This window comes from Xyrauchen texanus, chromosome 36 (genome assembly GCF_025860055.1).
Source record: "Xyrauchen texanus isolate HMW12.3.18 chromosome 36, RBS_HiC_50CHRs, whole genome shotgun sequence".
In the NCBI taxonomy this organism is placed as follows: Eukaryota; Metazoa; Chordata; class Actinopteri; order Cypriniformes; family Catostomidae; genus Xyrauchen; species Xyrauchen texanus.
Genome location: NC_068311.1, coordinates 19,448,216 through 19,463,801, shown reverse-complemented (window position 1 = coordinate 19,463,801; position 15,586 = coordinate 19,448,216). Strand labels below are relative to the sequence as shown.

At 37.5% G+C, this 15,586-nt stretch overlaps 1 protein-coding gene across 1 annotated transcript in view; it reads right to left on the bottom strand.

Annotated features, from left to right (window-relative positions):
• Positions 1-15,586, bottom strand: part of LOC127629864 (sortilin-related receptor-like) — a 90,698-nt gene that overhangs the window by 60,983 nt on the left and 14,129 nt on the right. The window contains exons 2-5 of the mRNA XM_052107141.1: positions 13,529-13,645; positions 9,640-9,768; positions 2,068-2,229; positions 1,692-1,759 (exon numbers count right to left, since the gene is read on the bottom strand). Coding sequence (XP_051963101.1) covers positions 1,692-1,759; positions 2,068-2,229; positions 9,640-9,768; positions 13,529-13,645 — 476 coding nt within the window. The remainder of the gene's footprint in view (positions 1-1,691; positions 1,760-2,067; positions 2,230-9,639; positions 9,769-13,528; positions 13,646-15,586) is intronic.

Below are 15,586 nucleotides of genomic sequence, written 5' to 3'. Positions count from 1 at the left end.
GCGGAGCAAGCTCTCTCCTAGCGCGGTGAGAGCCTTTGAGCGGATTTTGTATCAGATCATAGCATCCCTAGTGAAAAACTAGTGTTACACACGATTACTTCAAGTAAATGTTTCCGATTAAAACAAGCCTTAATTCAGCTGTTCAGGTTACAAAAATCCAGAAAAGAATTTGCACTTTTGAGACATGGGTTCCCTCTGCATTTTCCTAGAGGGTTATTATAATGGCAGTTTTGGATTTATGAATAAAATTAGGTCTGTGGTAAACGGTACTTGAATATACGTGGATGTTTTGTTCTACAACATAAATTACACAGTCATATATCAAATGTGAATTCTGAAACTGCATTGAAGCAAAAAAATTATTTTAACATGGCAGCTTCAAAATCACATTTAAGGCATGAAAGTGTGTCACTTATGTTGTAAAATAAAATGTCCACGTATCTTCGAGAAATATTTACCACACACCTTATTTTATTTATAAATCCAAAACTGTCCTTATAAAAACACATTGGAAATTCCAGAGGTTTGCCTACAAATTGACGTCACTGCTTAGTGTGCCGCTGCCATATCACCCTGCAGCTATTGCCTGGTTGCCCACTAAGCTAAGCAGGGTTGAGCCTGGCCAGTACCTGGAAGGGAGACCTCCTGGGGAAAACCAAGGTTGCTGCTGGAAGTGGTATTAGGGAGGCCAGCAGGGGGTGCTCACCCTACGGTCTGTGTGGGTCCTAATGCCCCAGCATAGTGATGGCGACACTATACTGTAAAAAACCACTGTCTTTCGGATGGGACGTTAAACCGAGGTCCTGACTCTCTGTGGTCATTAAAAATCCCTAGGGCACTTTCTCGTAAAGAGTAGGGGTTTAACCCTGGTGTCCTGGCCAAATTCCCCCATTGGCCCCTATCTATCATGGCCTCCTAATAATCTCCATCCCTGAATTGGCTACATCACTCTACCATCTCCTCTCCACCAATAGCTGGTGTGTGGTGTGTGGTGGGTGTTCTGGTGCACTATGGCTGCTGTTGCATCATCCAGGTGGATGCTGCACACTGGTGGTGGTGGTGGAGGAGATTCCACCCTATACTATGTAAAGCGCTTTGAGTTTGAGAAAAGCGCTATGTAGTTGTTGTTGTTGTTCTACACGCAGTAAAGGTGCGTAGATCCTAATATTATCTTCAAAGAGTGTGTCTTAGAAGCAGCTGAAGGGAAGTTATGTGGCTGCTCCTGAGACCTAATGTCAGCCACATGCAACTTCTGATTTTATTTTCGGAAAATACAGTAACTAGTAGCGACACTACTATCTCAACTACATTTTTCAGTACCTTGACAGTAGCTCAGTGGTGTTCAATGAGTGCAAATTTTCCAGTAATAAAGCTACTTTTTCCAACATGTAGCAATGTAGTGTGACAAAATGTTACATCGCCATGTTTTGCTATACGTTTATCAGTTTGCTTATTAATGCACACACAGCTAAGCAAACGTAGACAATTATCAAACATCAATGAATTATCAATGAGTTTGTTCAGATGGTTCATTAAAAGAACTGTTTCAAAAAATGATTCACCATTTCCGAATGCGAGTCCCTGCGCAGACGTCTGTGTGGCATTTTACATCATTCTACCTCTTTGTGTTATTTTGTCAAGCTACAATTTCACAATAGCTTTACCAACACTGCCAACATCACTGATCTTACCAGAAGAAGGACTTTACATGTTCCTGTATCAACACCCACGTCTCACCAAAGTCATCTGATTTCCACAGCTGCAAAAGAGAAATTGTGATGAATGATTTCAGAGTCAGCAGTTTCTTTTGTAACATTTAACGATGATTCTATATTTGTCATGAATCAGCTTTTCAAATTAAAATTGTGGCCGGTTACTACATCAAATTATGCTGTTGAATGCTAAATTTAAAAGGGCAAACTCTATTGCCAAAAGCCTAAAATTGAAAGTACCATTCATCTTTCAAAATCTGGAAACAGTTTTCAAAAACTTTGGACACTTTTCTCTAAAGTTATGAAGAGAAGTAGAGGGGGGAAATCTCACAATTGAGAAAATCAGTAATCATACCTGTTTATTTGGGTGTGAACTGACATAACCGAGGACCAGGTTTGGCCTCTTACTATGCAGCAGTAAGTCTGTGGGCTTGAATGCGATGGAGAAACCCTGGACACTTTTGCAGAAGTCAAATGTGTTCCACAGGTAACTGTTTGTGGTGTCAGTAAACAGGTACTGGGAAAAAAATGGAGGAAAAAGACATAAATAAACTGTAACTTCAACAAGCATAAAACATTTAAACTTCTGAATTAGTCGACAGCACCACAGAAGCTCTCAAACTGCTTTTTTCTTGACATACATTGGTTTGGAACCACATTGAAAATACGGGATTCAAAACCTAATTTAAATGAGCACAGCTCGTTTAAATTAGTAACATTATGTCTGAAAATTAACAACAAATATGTACGATTATGCACTATTCCTAAGTCAATAATCAAGTAAGAAAGTGACACTGCCCATGTAAACTCCTTTGTACAAAAGGTCATATTTCCTTGCACAAGATCTGCTCTCAAATCGTGCTGGATAACATGTATCATCAGGTCTTGTACAAACCTGTGGAGTCCATGCCAGCTCGAGTGCATGCCATCATTTAAGCAAAAAAGGGACAAACTTAATAAGAAATTTCTGAATTTAGTTCTCAAAATGTAATTCAAATTTTCACTCAACGTGTTATGCTGATATCATTTCTAATAAAAACTATTAAATCAGAAAATGCAAAATAGAAGTGGATTCACAATTGGAATCAGACTTTTTAACCCCACTGTATATTCCAGGCAGATAGGCTCCATGGGCTTCCCACAAAGTGTTTAAGTATAGTAAAACCACCTCATCTCAACATATTTTTCAGATAATTAATTATTCAAAATTAGCATTTCGGACGTTCTAATCTGCCTCCCTTTTCTTTGATAATTTAATTAAAACCTTTACACAGAAAACTTTGTTCTCTCAATGGCCTCTTTATGGAAGCAGGACACTTCCCTCTCCAGAATCAGAAACAATGAGAACTGGGACTGAAACTAAAACACTCGGCTTAAAAAGAAACCTAATGCTGAACAGAGAAGTAAAGCGAGAGGGAAGCATATTACGCATTAAGTGTGATCTTCATTACACCACGTACTGCATGTGTGGTTCTAAACAGAACTAGTTTTCTCATTAAACTCGGAGTAATGCTTGCCAGTGCAAAACTTGTTGCCACAATGCTAGGATGTTGCCTTGGGATAAATCAATGAACAAACAAACAGGCCCAGTATGGATATAAAACTTAGTCATCAGGCAGAAAACTCATCATCACAGCTATTTGTGTGCGATTTTATTACTTTATCATGAATAGATTAAAATACTCAATAATAATCTCCGCCAGCAGCCTGTCAGTATCTATGTTAATAATCCCATCTGCCGCAATTGAGATTCAGAAATTTCCCCCACGTGCAGATCAACTGTACGAGTGACTTAGATCACTCAAAATGTAATTGAGCAGGTCTGTGCTCAAATGAAGAGGTCATATGTTTTACAAATTACACTCGTAATGCTTAAGCATCAGGTAGCAGCTGCAGTGCCAGCCACATCATCAACTCCAGATGAATGGTCACCATCTGCTGCCGTCAGCCTCTGCAAAGACGCAATGCAGCACCAGCACATCTGCAGCTTTGCACTATATAACTCCCATGAGCCTTTGCTCCCCAGAGCAACTTATTAAAGCAAGTAGTTAAGGTGGGCACCAAGGGCAACGATCAGTGATGAACACTGATGCTGCCTTCCAGTGCACCATCAAGAATTCCTACTTTTAAGTTGGGCAGTTGTTTTTACGACTTTCACATTCACATTCAAGCCGGAAACAAAAAAAGGTTAGAAGTTTAACCCAAACAAATAAAGAATGGCAAAAGCTTTTTCTCTTGTACAAGTGGATAAGCATAAGTGAATACACCTGCACCATTTTTACACAACCCACCTGGTTTATTTATGAACGGTACTTACTGAAAGTTATTCATTTGCCAAAACTGCGAAAGTTGAGTCATTTGTTTTACGTTGTTGACTATAAACTCTGTCATTTATAACAAATAAATTCTACCGAAATACAGCATTTGAATTTAAAATAACTTGACAAAACCATTCAATATCAACTACTGCAGAGCTGCTTTTTGCCATCTTTCATGTCGACACGGCCCTTTCAAAAATTACAACTAGGCAACTTGGGTACCGCTAAAAACTAGAGCCCGACCAATATGGGATTTTTGAGACCAATACCAATTTTATAGGGGGAAAATTCACAGATATTCACAGACTTTTCTATGTGGTTTGTTCACAGATTTTGCACCGATATGACTATGCAAAGGTACTTAGAAGGCTGCTTTCTTAAACATTTTTATGAAAGAATATTTTACATTATTATTATACATTGTCAACAAATTATAAAAATGAACACTGAGAAAATAAAGAATAAATGAAAATACAATAAATAGCTTAAAACATCAATACTGTTTAGTGTTAGTCAAATGCTGACCATTCTTTATACTGCTAGTCAATTGCTGGCAGGTTGTAAAACAAAAAGTACACCTGCCGAGTGAAGAGCTAAAAAGCGGCAGTGGTGTTACAACGTATTCTGCTATACAAGTTCAGGGGAAACATTCAATGGTGGAAAACCTGATTTTTAAATATGACATTTTTGTAAATGACTGGAATTGTTTGGCTGAAGGAGGTAACAAAGTGTGAATCCTAAACAAAACAGTTTGGTGAATACATGTTTACACATTAGCTTCCAATCAGCTGACAAGCAATGAAAGTAGCTACGTGGTTAGCAAGTTAGCTATAAGCTCGTTGTCACAGAGAGTAAAAGATGGACCAGCATTGCATCTCACCAACTAGGTAACAACAGCGTGAAACAGGGTTTCCGTTGTCCGGTAATTACCGGACATTGGCCGGGAAAAAAATGAAATGTCCAACAAAATTAAATCTCTCCGGTCAAATTGTCCGATTAAAATTGCACTGCTGGACTGTATTGCTTTCCATACAGACTTGGAAATTAGGCGCCAGGGGTTGCACGTCCTTGTTCTGAAAGACCACAAGTTCCCGCCTAGAGCTGTAGGAGTGTGCAAACTGCATTTTACGCAGGATTGCTTCTCCAACACAATGGAGGTGGAAATGGGCTTCTCCAAACAGCTCGCGCTGAAAAGCGACGCAGTGCCAAACGCTGCTCCTCCTGCATGGACTCCACCACCTCAGCGGCGTCTTGAGGTGAGTGATCATATATATTTGAATCATAATTTATGGTTAGGCTAAAGTTAATCCTCTGGGGCCGACAAACGCGCGTTCGCGATGCGGGAGTGTTAAACGTATTGCACCCTTATACATTGTATTACGGTATTGACTACCTGTATAGTTTTATTTGGAGGTATACGGTTTTGTACATGACGTTACGCTTTACGTCACATTCTTCTAAGTTGAGAGAACAGCTAACTGATGTTATGTTCAAGTGAAGCTTGCTAAATAAAAATCCTGCTAAAAGGATAAACATCACTGAACAGCGTTTCGTTTGTTTTTCCTGCACGCGAGTGAAGGTGAATGCGCACTCGGATGCTCAACAGGGAGTTAAAACCGCAGTTTGAGCCAGCAGCTCGAATTGATATGGCTCCGGCCCTGTGTCCACAGACAATTCACCCTCCTCCACTTCAGGTGAAGGTGGGGGAGAAAGGTCCTCGACTTCAAAAGACCACTCCGTGGCAAAGCTACTTGCGTCACTCCAGTCACTCTCCATTTTAGAGTCTGACAGCAGCTGTCAATTAATCTGTCACTATGGGTCTCAGGTGCACGCCCCCCCGCTCATCCCCGCCCTCGGTTCGTCCCCTCTATCCCCGCTGGGGTCTGCCCACTTTTCGAGCATTTTTCAAATATTGCTAGTGGGTGGAGTCAGACTCTGAGCAGGGGTTTAGTTACCCTTTAAACAACATCGCATGCTGCATTTCAAATAAAGCGCACGCCTAAAACGGCTGTAATATAGACATAAACAACGCACGATTGAGTGAGACGTTTCAAATATGGCCAGGCCCAGGCAGACTAGCCTTAAAAGCTTTTTTCAGAGGCCAGACGCGACGGACGATGGTGAATCAGGAACGCCTGAAGCCTCAGATGTCCAGAGCCAGACAGCTCCACCACCGCCGGAGAAAAAGCCTAAGTGTAGGGCGTATCGGTCGGAATGGAGTGACAAGTTCCCATGGCTAAGATGTGAGATAGTTGATGGTAACGAAAAACTTTTCTGTTCGCACTGCGAAAATGACGCAACGGATTCACAAGAGAACCATGTATTTGCTATAACAATGAAAATATTTGAAAACCGGTTAAAATTAAGTTGTGATGCAATCCTTTAAATCTTAACTTTTGAGTGTAGCAGAATTAAATTGATGTAAAATTATTGTCACATGTGACATTATATTTATAGTGACAGAATTTTTTTTTATATTTTATAGTATAAATATAATATCAAATATATTTGATAGTTATGTATACATTATTGTATTTTAAATGGTGTAAAAACTTGTTACTGGCCTCAAAATAAAGCACTTTCCCTCTGTACATGACTGTGGGGACGAGCACTTCTGTGGTGGAATTCTATAGAATTAATAAAAATCAAATATTGCCATTGATGGCTCAAGAAGGTGTAATTTTTCAAATAACATTGTTTTATTTTAAAATGTAAAGAAATTGTAACCCTAAAGTGTTTAAGTGTAATATTTTTGTAAAGGCTAGGGACAGAAAAATGGACATTTCCATAGAATGACCCATACAGGCCTATTTATAATAAGCGAAGCGCAGCATTCTTTTGTAAGCCTAAAATTCTAATATCGTTCTCACCTATTATATTATCTTATAGCTCTTCAAGGATATGCAGAACCAGCGATCAGAAGGATTATTTGCCATTTTACAAGCATTGAGTCTGCGGACACCGCTCCTCTTATCGATGCCGTAAGCCTGTGACGTGATGCCCTCGCTGTCACGACAGCGCTCCGTGGCTATGGAGGATTGCATTTCTCCACAGCCTGCGAAGTCCTCATATGTGATTTCAACTAAATGTATCCAGAGTGGACCAAGCTCGCCAAGATAGCCTGTGTAATCCCTGTCTCAAGTGTTCCTGCAGAAAGGGGGTTCTCGCTGCAGAATCGGATCAAGACGAAGCAGCGAAGTCGCCTTGCGGAGAACAAGGTTATGAGGCTTATGCGCATTGCAAGTTGCGGAGAGACACTGCGAAGTTTTGATTTTAAGTCGGCAGCTGCACAATTCAGCACTGCAAAACAGCGTAAAAAGTAGCCTAAAATGAGACGAGACAATTTTAAAGGCCTAGTCATTTGTTTGTTCCAGTTCATTTGACAAGGAGTCATTTCACGGTGGCCAATTTAAATGTTACCAGCTAAATGAGACCTACTGAGAGTGTTCGCTTGAGTAAAAACAATAGGCTACTATTCAGATATTTTATGTGGGGAAGGGGGGTTTGTTAAACTATGAATGTGAAACCATAGTAAAAACAATTGATTGACGCCAATCGGACGTTCATGTTTTTTTCCTCTATTTGAAAATTAGGCTAATAAACATGTTGCATTCTATACGGCCTGATTATGTCATTTTTTTAAGTTACATAGCCTGCCTCCAGTTTTCCTCAACTTGACTAATTATATTCGATATTTGACCGGCATATCATCAAAATGTCCGTAAAACGAAACCTCGTGACCCTCACCATTTATTTCTAGCAGAAACTCTGCCGTGATATCAACACTCAACCACACAAAAATATGCTCTGATGTTTACCTTTCAATCTGCTGTTACTTATACAAATTATAGCTGGCTAACATAAACAGATGTGATAAATATGAGTGACATGGTTGTCAGGGACAGGGTTAACATTATATTAGTTATATTGAAAATGTAAAATGATGGGGTCATTGTTTATTAACTTTCCAGTATGTATTTCACAAACTAGTTAGCAACTTACCGAGAAGACATCCCTTAATTCTACACCACTTAACTCCACCCTGTCTGCAGAGCCACCGTCAGGTCAGAGTCGGAGCGTGCTCTGCTGGACAAACTATGCTATGACACCAATTCTAAAGCACTACTTTCTGCATTATATGTTCTGTAATAAAGTTTTCATATCTGCGCATATAGGTAAACATATATGCCTATACGATATATCGGTGAAAGGCTAATATCGGCCGACCGATATATCGCATGTCCACCTTATTTAGCAGTGTAAATCTAGCAAGCAAACATTTTTATATGATAATTTTTTAATAATATTGAGTGCAAGTTTAAAACATTATGCTTTGTGTTAAATTACCCCTGAATTCATTTAAAAAAATGAATTACCACAGCTGTGAGGGGGTTTAAATTACAGTTGCTGAGAGTGTCATTGTAAATTTGGCATCTTCTTGCATCTTGTCTTAATCCAACGCTCCCTGTTTATTTTCCTCTTCTGGAAAGTCATTCAAATGCAGTAGTGGGTAAATGAAAATCATATTTTCTGTGATCTTCCATTCACTCATAGTCTCCCATTCACCTCTGTCGAAGTTTACCCAGCAATTATTTACTTCCACGTTACAAAAACTGGAGTGTGAAAAAGATCTATTCACACTGCCCCAATAAAGTTCACAGAATACCGGAAATTACATCTTTTTTAGCATCAGGAATCTAGCAGACATTTCCTATTTTTTTTATTATTTAGTATATATTTATAACATTATTCTTTGTGTTATTTTACCTGGCATTAGGGATGGGCGATATGAGGATATATATATATATATATAGTGGCAACAATATAAAATGTCAATCGACATTTTTTCCAATATCGTGTATATCGCAATATATAATATCTATGTGCGCCATGAACGTATATATCACTGAACAGGGCTTTACGTGAAACTACATTAATTCACCTCTTTATTTGCAAAATGTTTAAAAACAAACAATTGCACCAGGTAAGATAATCAATAGTAATTATATATAAGATATCATTCAAACATATCTATCAAACATATGAAAAAAATGTGTAAACTGTCTTTAAATGTGAAGGCAGCATCCATTTTGGTTTTTACATGATATCACGTTATGTCGGTGATTTCATAAAATTCTGAGTTCTATGAAGACATGAACAGTTTTTACAAATTGGAAACTCTTAATTCTGACATGATGTTTATGCACCATTAGCATTCTGAAAATAATACCAGTTTTTTTCATACATCCTCAATAAACACCAACAGGGATAACACAATGATTCAACACAAACCAAACATCCATCTTCTTCAGAGATTTTGGCTGTTTGTTTAAGCAGTGTGAATTAGCCTTATCTTGTAATACCGATATTTCTGAATCCACATAAGGCTGTAGCTTGTATTTTTGCTCAGCCCTTGAAGTGGTTCTCTTGGATGTTAACACCATCTGTGGGACTACAAGTAATTGAACTTTTGCAAGGTCACAGCTGCAGATAGCAGGAAAGTGGTCGACGTCACAGAGGTCTTGTATAACCTCGGCTTAAGCTCACAAAAACAAGAGAACCCAAGGATGTCACACTTACAGCCATGCTAATTTCTCTTCCATACTCACTCGTTTATTGTCAGCAGGGCTGTGGTAGAACTGGGAGATGACCTGTTTCTTGCCCTCCTTGTCCCCAGACAGCTGAAATTTTTCTGATATATGGGTGAAGGTGGTTCCATAGTCATAGGACACATACACCTGTTGAAAGAACAACACAAGAGTATCAAATTTCCAATCTGATACGCAACTATTGAAAAAATGCACAATGTATGACTCTGTAAAAACAAAACCTGCAATTTCTCATTCAGTAAATCTGTGCATGGACATTTTTGTGCATCAAACGTGTGTGTGAATGTTTTCATGCAAAAACATGAATCATGACTCAAGTTTAACTTTGCACTTATTTTTATTTATTTAGGGTAAAATGTATTTAATTCATACCACGTATATGCAGAAATCATAGAATTCAACAACATAAGAACGAGGCTAAAAGAACAAATTCATATGCATATGCACCGGTGATGAATCTGGCAATAATTATGCTCGAGAACCTGTTCTGTGCACTTAAGTAAGAACATTTATGCAATTATTTGTGAATGAGACCCAGTGTCATTTAGCTCATTTTGAAAACTGAATATGGAGTTATCTGCTTTTCTGTAAGAACAGCTCCTTGGTCGAATAAGCTATAATTCCCAGAACGGTACATCAGAAATGTACTTCACAGGTGAGCAGATTACAGTTCTAGCACCTGAAAGTGTGACCACAACATTTTACTCTTGCATTTGTATTAGATAATGTTCAAAATAAAAGTCAAACAGTGCAATTATTGCCCCAAAGATGGAAAAATAGCATACAAGGGCACAAGACCATCTTTCCCAGGTGTGCAGTGAGTTAGATCGTGTAGGATTTGAAATGATCTAATGAAAGTAAAGGCACTGAAGAACTAAGCGAGTATGACTCAGAGTGCACTAAAAAGCCAAGCTTTCTGCTCAAGATATTCTTGGATTGGCACTCTGGAAAAGAAATGTGATTGGTATCATGCAGTGCAGAGTCTGGTCTTAGAAAAATAAACATATCTAATGCTGCATGTAACAAAAAAAAAAAAAAAAAAGATATACAGTGGTGTTCAAAAAATGTACTTTAAACTTGAAAAATAAAATAGAAAATAAACAGTGTATTTTAAACTTAATGTTATTCACGGAACACTTCACTTATAACATGAATTGAGGTATCTCACTATGGGAACATGCTCCTTTAATACGCATGAAATAAATGGTCCTCATCAGGATTTATGGGTCATTAAATTATAGAGAATAATATTAGTTCATTTTCATCTACTGACACACAAATCATGACTAGTATTAACAGTGATTTTATCGGAACGTGCTTCACTTCTACTGGTCGATTTTGATTGTGAAAAATGTTATTAATTTATTGAAACATGAACCAATTAAACCAAAAAATATTTCTAACTTCAAATTGCACTTCAAACAAAATGAAAATGTAACCAAAATAATGAAGTGAAATGAACTTTGTAAAAAAAAAATTTTTTAAGTATATAGTATTTTAAAATGGTAGATAGCAGTTTCTTCTGATTTCTGTTTAGTCATAAAATTTTAGTAGTTTATTTGCACATGAAGAAATTGTTAATATATTAGGGAGAAGGAAATAATAGTACACACAGTAGTCTAGCAACAATGGATGGCATGTCCATGTTAGCAATAGCATTTTCTCAAAAAATACTGAAACAAAAAATTGCACATACAGTGCATAGTGAATAAGTCATGTACTTGTAGCACACATGAAGCGTTATTTTGAAGTTTCACTCACACGCTCGTGTGAATCCAGCGCAAGCAGAAATCTAATTTAATCAGCCTCGATTGCCTGCTTGGATTGTCAAGGACTGACCATCATGATTTGTGAATCAGAGGAACTTTTGATCCTGAAGTTTTGATTCTGGCCGATAGAATACGCGCTTCAGAGGATGATATTAGATGAGCACTCGACGGGAAGAAAACGCTGGATTTTCATGAGGTTCGTGAATGACATCGGTTCAAATGAGATATCTGCATATTTGTAGATGGTGTATAATAGAAATGTTATTGATATTTACATTTACATTTATTCATTTGGCAGACGCTTTTATCCAAAGCGACTTACAAAAGAGGAAAACATAAGTGAATCATCTTAAGGAGACAGTGGAACGAAAAGTGCCACACTACAAAGTTTCACTATCATCAGAATAGTAAACAGATTTAAGTGCAAGAAGAATTGTAAATAATATTTTTATTTTTTTTATTATTATTTTTTTTAGTGACTGGTTAAGTTCTCTTGGAAATGTATTTGCCTTTTATCCTTGTAAAAGAAAGTTAAAAGTTACAGGGAACTGCTGCGGAGAGGCTGATAGAATACATGCTTTTGAGGTAGATAAATGAGCGCTGCACAGGATGATGGATCTGCTCAAGTTTTGTGAGGTTTATTTATTACATCTGTTTAAATGAGATATTTGCATATTTGCAGAAGGTATATGATATTAATTTGATTGATATTTGCCTTTTATCATTAGACAAGAAACTTAAAAGTTACAGGGAACTGTTGAGGAGAGAGAGGGAAAATGAAACAGATGAGCACTTTAACATTACGAGCTCAAACACGTCTGCTGTGGCTCTGATCTGTGGACCGTTTAAATGAGACTGTGTTGCACACCGGTCTATTATTGTAGTAACATGATGGCACGTAACAAAAAAACAAACCATGACTGGTCGTTTACATGTCTCAGTTGCTTTACATGCAAGCAGACGATTCTCGTTCCCCACAAGAAACAAATCGGGCAAATGGGAAAATGTATTAGCCGATGCGATGGGAATATATATCGGTCGCCCACTACTGACAATGTAGGAAATTAGTTTGGACTTTGCGCTGAGATAAGATGTGCTTTTGAAACGTCTTGAAACTATTTCTCAGGAAAATAGAAAATTGCACTTTGCACCACTTTAATACCATACATAAAACCCACAGTAGCGCAAACACACACTCACCGCCACTTGCATTTGTGCTGGCTTAAAAACTGTGCTTAGAATAATTGATCTCACGAAAATAGGACAAGACATAGCGCACAGTAAAACTTTGCAGACTTATGAAAATAGAGCCCTAAGTCTGTCAAAAATTAACAGACCAACTGCTGCAGTGATCAGGGAGGCCCACCTCCCCAATATAAACCACAGCTACCTGCAGCTGCCTTATTCACCACAAATCTCTTGTATATGTGAACTGCAAGAAGGGCAGTAATGTGAGATTCCTCACTTCAATTTTTCCCCCCAAAAAATGGGACAAACCTTACATTCTCTTTCTAACATTAATTTGGTATATAACTATGGGATATACTAGATAGGCCTGTTGCGATTATTGAAAAATAATTATTTGAGATAACTGTAATTATTGTGCACTTATTGTGCATTCCAATCGCATTTTACCGTCCAAATAAGGGTTTGAAGCTAATTAAGTCAGTATCTTATTCAAAACATACAAAAATGTCATGGTGTTTACAAACTTTTGAATGGCTGTGTTAGATTCTGCACTATTCAGTATAAAGATTCAGGCATTTGAACCCCATTTTAATTTCAATACCTTTCCATTACTTTTCCAGGCGTTCTTAATTACTGCATATGGGTTTTTAAATATAATTTAAAAGATAGAACTAGATAGAGATAGCATGCAGAAAGACCTATTTCTGGCTGGTTAAATACTTTAGAGCTGCACATAAAAAAAAAAAAAATCACAATAGAAATTTAAATGACTTGAAGATCATGCTAATTACATTTCCTCAATATATTCAGGTTTTCCATGACTGTGGGAAACATGGACTGAGGTAGACATTCCGGACGAAACAGTCTAGGATAAACGGGGCAAAAAATTGTAAAAAAGAAGTCAATACTCAACACAAAAAATGTATACTCACAGAGCTGGTCTTGGGGTCTGTGGCACCAACACTGTCTCTTGCTAACGCTACTATGACATCACTCTTCTCCCCGGCCCAGTGGACGACCATCTGATTATGAGAGTCATTCAGGTTGGCCTGCAAATGCAAAACAATATGATAAGCACCTCTCTCTAAATACAGTTGACTAACTGTCAATTTAGTTTGATGTATACTGCCGTTGTCTGTCAAGAATACAGCTCTACACAGAACTAATCTTATTTTAAATTACATAACAGTGTTTCAGGATTCGCTTGAAGCTTATTTTCAAACAGTTTCTGCATCTCCCACTGGGTCATATTCCACTACAGTCGTATTGAATTACTAGTATTAACCAAAAATTATATTTTACATTCCCTATAGCACGTGGTGTAAACAATGCCAACAGACAGACAACATTCTACATGAAAACACATACATGAAAACACACACACAGACAAAATCGAGCTGAGCTAGACCACAGCATGAAAACTGAAACCACGGGCTGCTTTGTCCCAATCTGATCTGCAGAACAAGGAATGCGTGTAATCTCTTCATGTCCACCCCCTCCCACACACTAAGAACAGCTCATCTCATCTTTAATTCAAACTTCTGCAGGAGAACCATGGGATCCCCAGTTCTTCTTTTGAATGTTCTGTCAGAAATAAAAGAGATCTTGCAGAACATTGTCTTTGTAATGCCAAACACCTCTTTTTGTCTTTGTCAAAAGAAGACCGCTGTGGTTTTTACCGCTGAAAGGTAAATACCACATTACAGATGTAAATGTGATGTGTGTGTAATTTGTTCTAGGTTAAAATACTTTTCCTATCCTAATTTATAGTGCACAAACCACTATAAAGTAAGCCATTTGCAGGTTGATTTCCCCTGAAAAAAAAACTAAAAGAATGTGGCCCTATGGCACCTTCAAACAATGATGTTTGTTTAAGCACCTGACCAGCATGATTGGCTCAACCAATGATGGGATGGCCCGGGATCTGGAGTGTTCAGGCAACATGTTTGAAAACAATCATTCAGTACGTTTACACGCACTTTAATAGTTTGATTTCTGTCGGACTAAAACAACAATAAAAATATTTAAAATGTTATGTAAACCCTTAAATATTGAAGTAAGATTTTTGCAAATATAAATAATCTGATTGTAGCTCGGCTTCGTCGAGCATGTATTGAATTAGTATCAGTGATGCACACACAACGTGAATATAACCCGGAAGTCGAACGCATCAAAAACAAGGTGATAGTATCATGGCTAACTCTAGGAATGTAAATTTTGTGATGGAAGGGGAGACGATTAATGTAGTAACATGGATGAATAAAAAACAAGGAATGGTGAACTTCCTTAAATAAATAAAATTAAATAAATAAAATTAAATAAATAAAATATGCATAAATAAAAAAATTAAAAAAAAATGTAAATGGACAAAAAGCTAGAAGTGCAAAAACATGCAGTAGCTCAATTTGAACTATTTATGTAAATGTACCGATTTGGTAATGCTAGTGGTGCAGAAATTACACACTTTACCTTTAAAGCAAGTGTGTGTGTGTGTGTGTGTGTGTTTTTAGTTAGTTATAAAATAAAAATATTTCAGTATGCCATGGGCTCAGTAAAAAAAGAAAGTATTGATATTGGATTGGAAAAGATGTTTGTTGTTTTGACAGAATGAACAGTGACGCTTTGCCTCAAACTACCTCACCTTGAATGTAGTCATATTTTAATTCGCCATGACAAGGCAGTAAATCTCCCTGCCTTTTATGCCTGTTTGACAAGCAGCGTGCAGACTTAAGGAGACTGACAGAGCCATTAAGAAAACTTACTGTTTTGATTTTAGATATAGCCTTACAACATTCATTTGCTTTCAGTCTATTTATTAAACTTGATAGCTGTATAATCCATAATTTTCCCAAAGAGTATGACATTGTTTCTTCTGTGGAACACAAATGAAGATATTTTGATGGAGATCCGATGTGAATATAGATATATTGGATATACATAGATATACAATGCAAGTAAATAGGGTCCAACATTTCCAAGCTCCAAAAAGG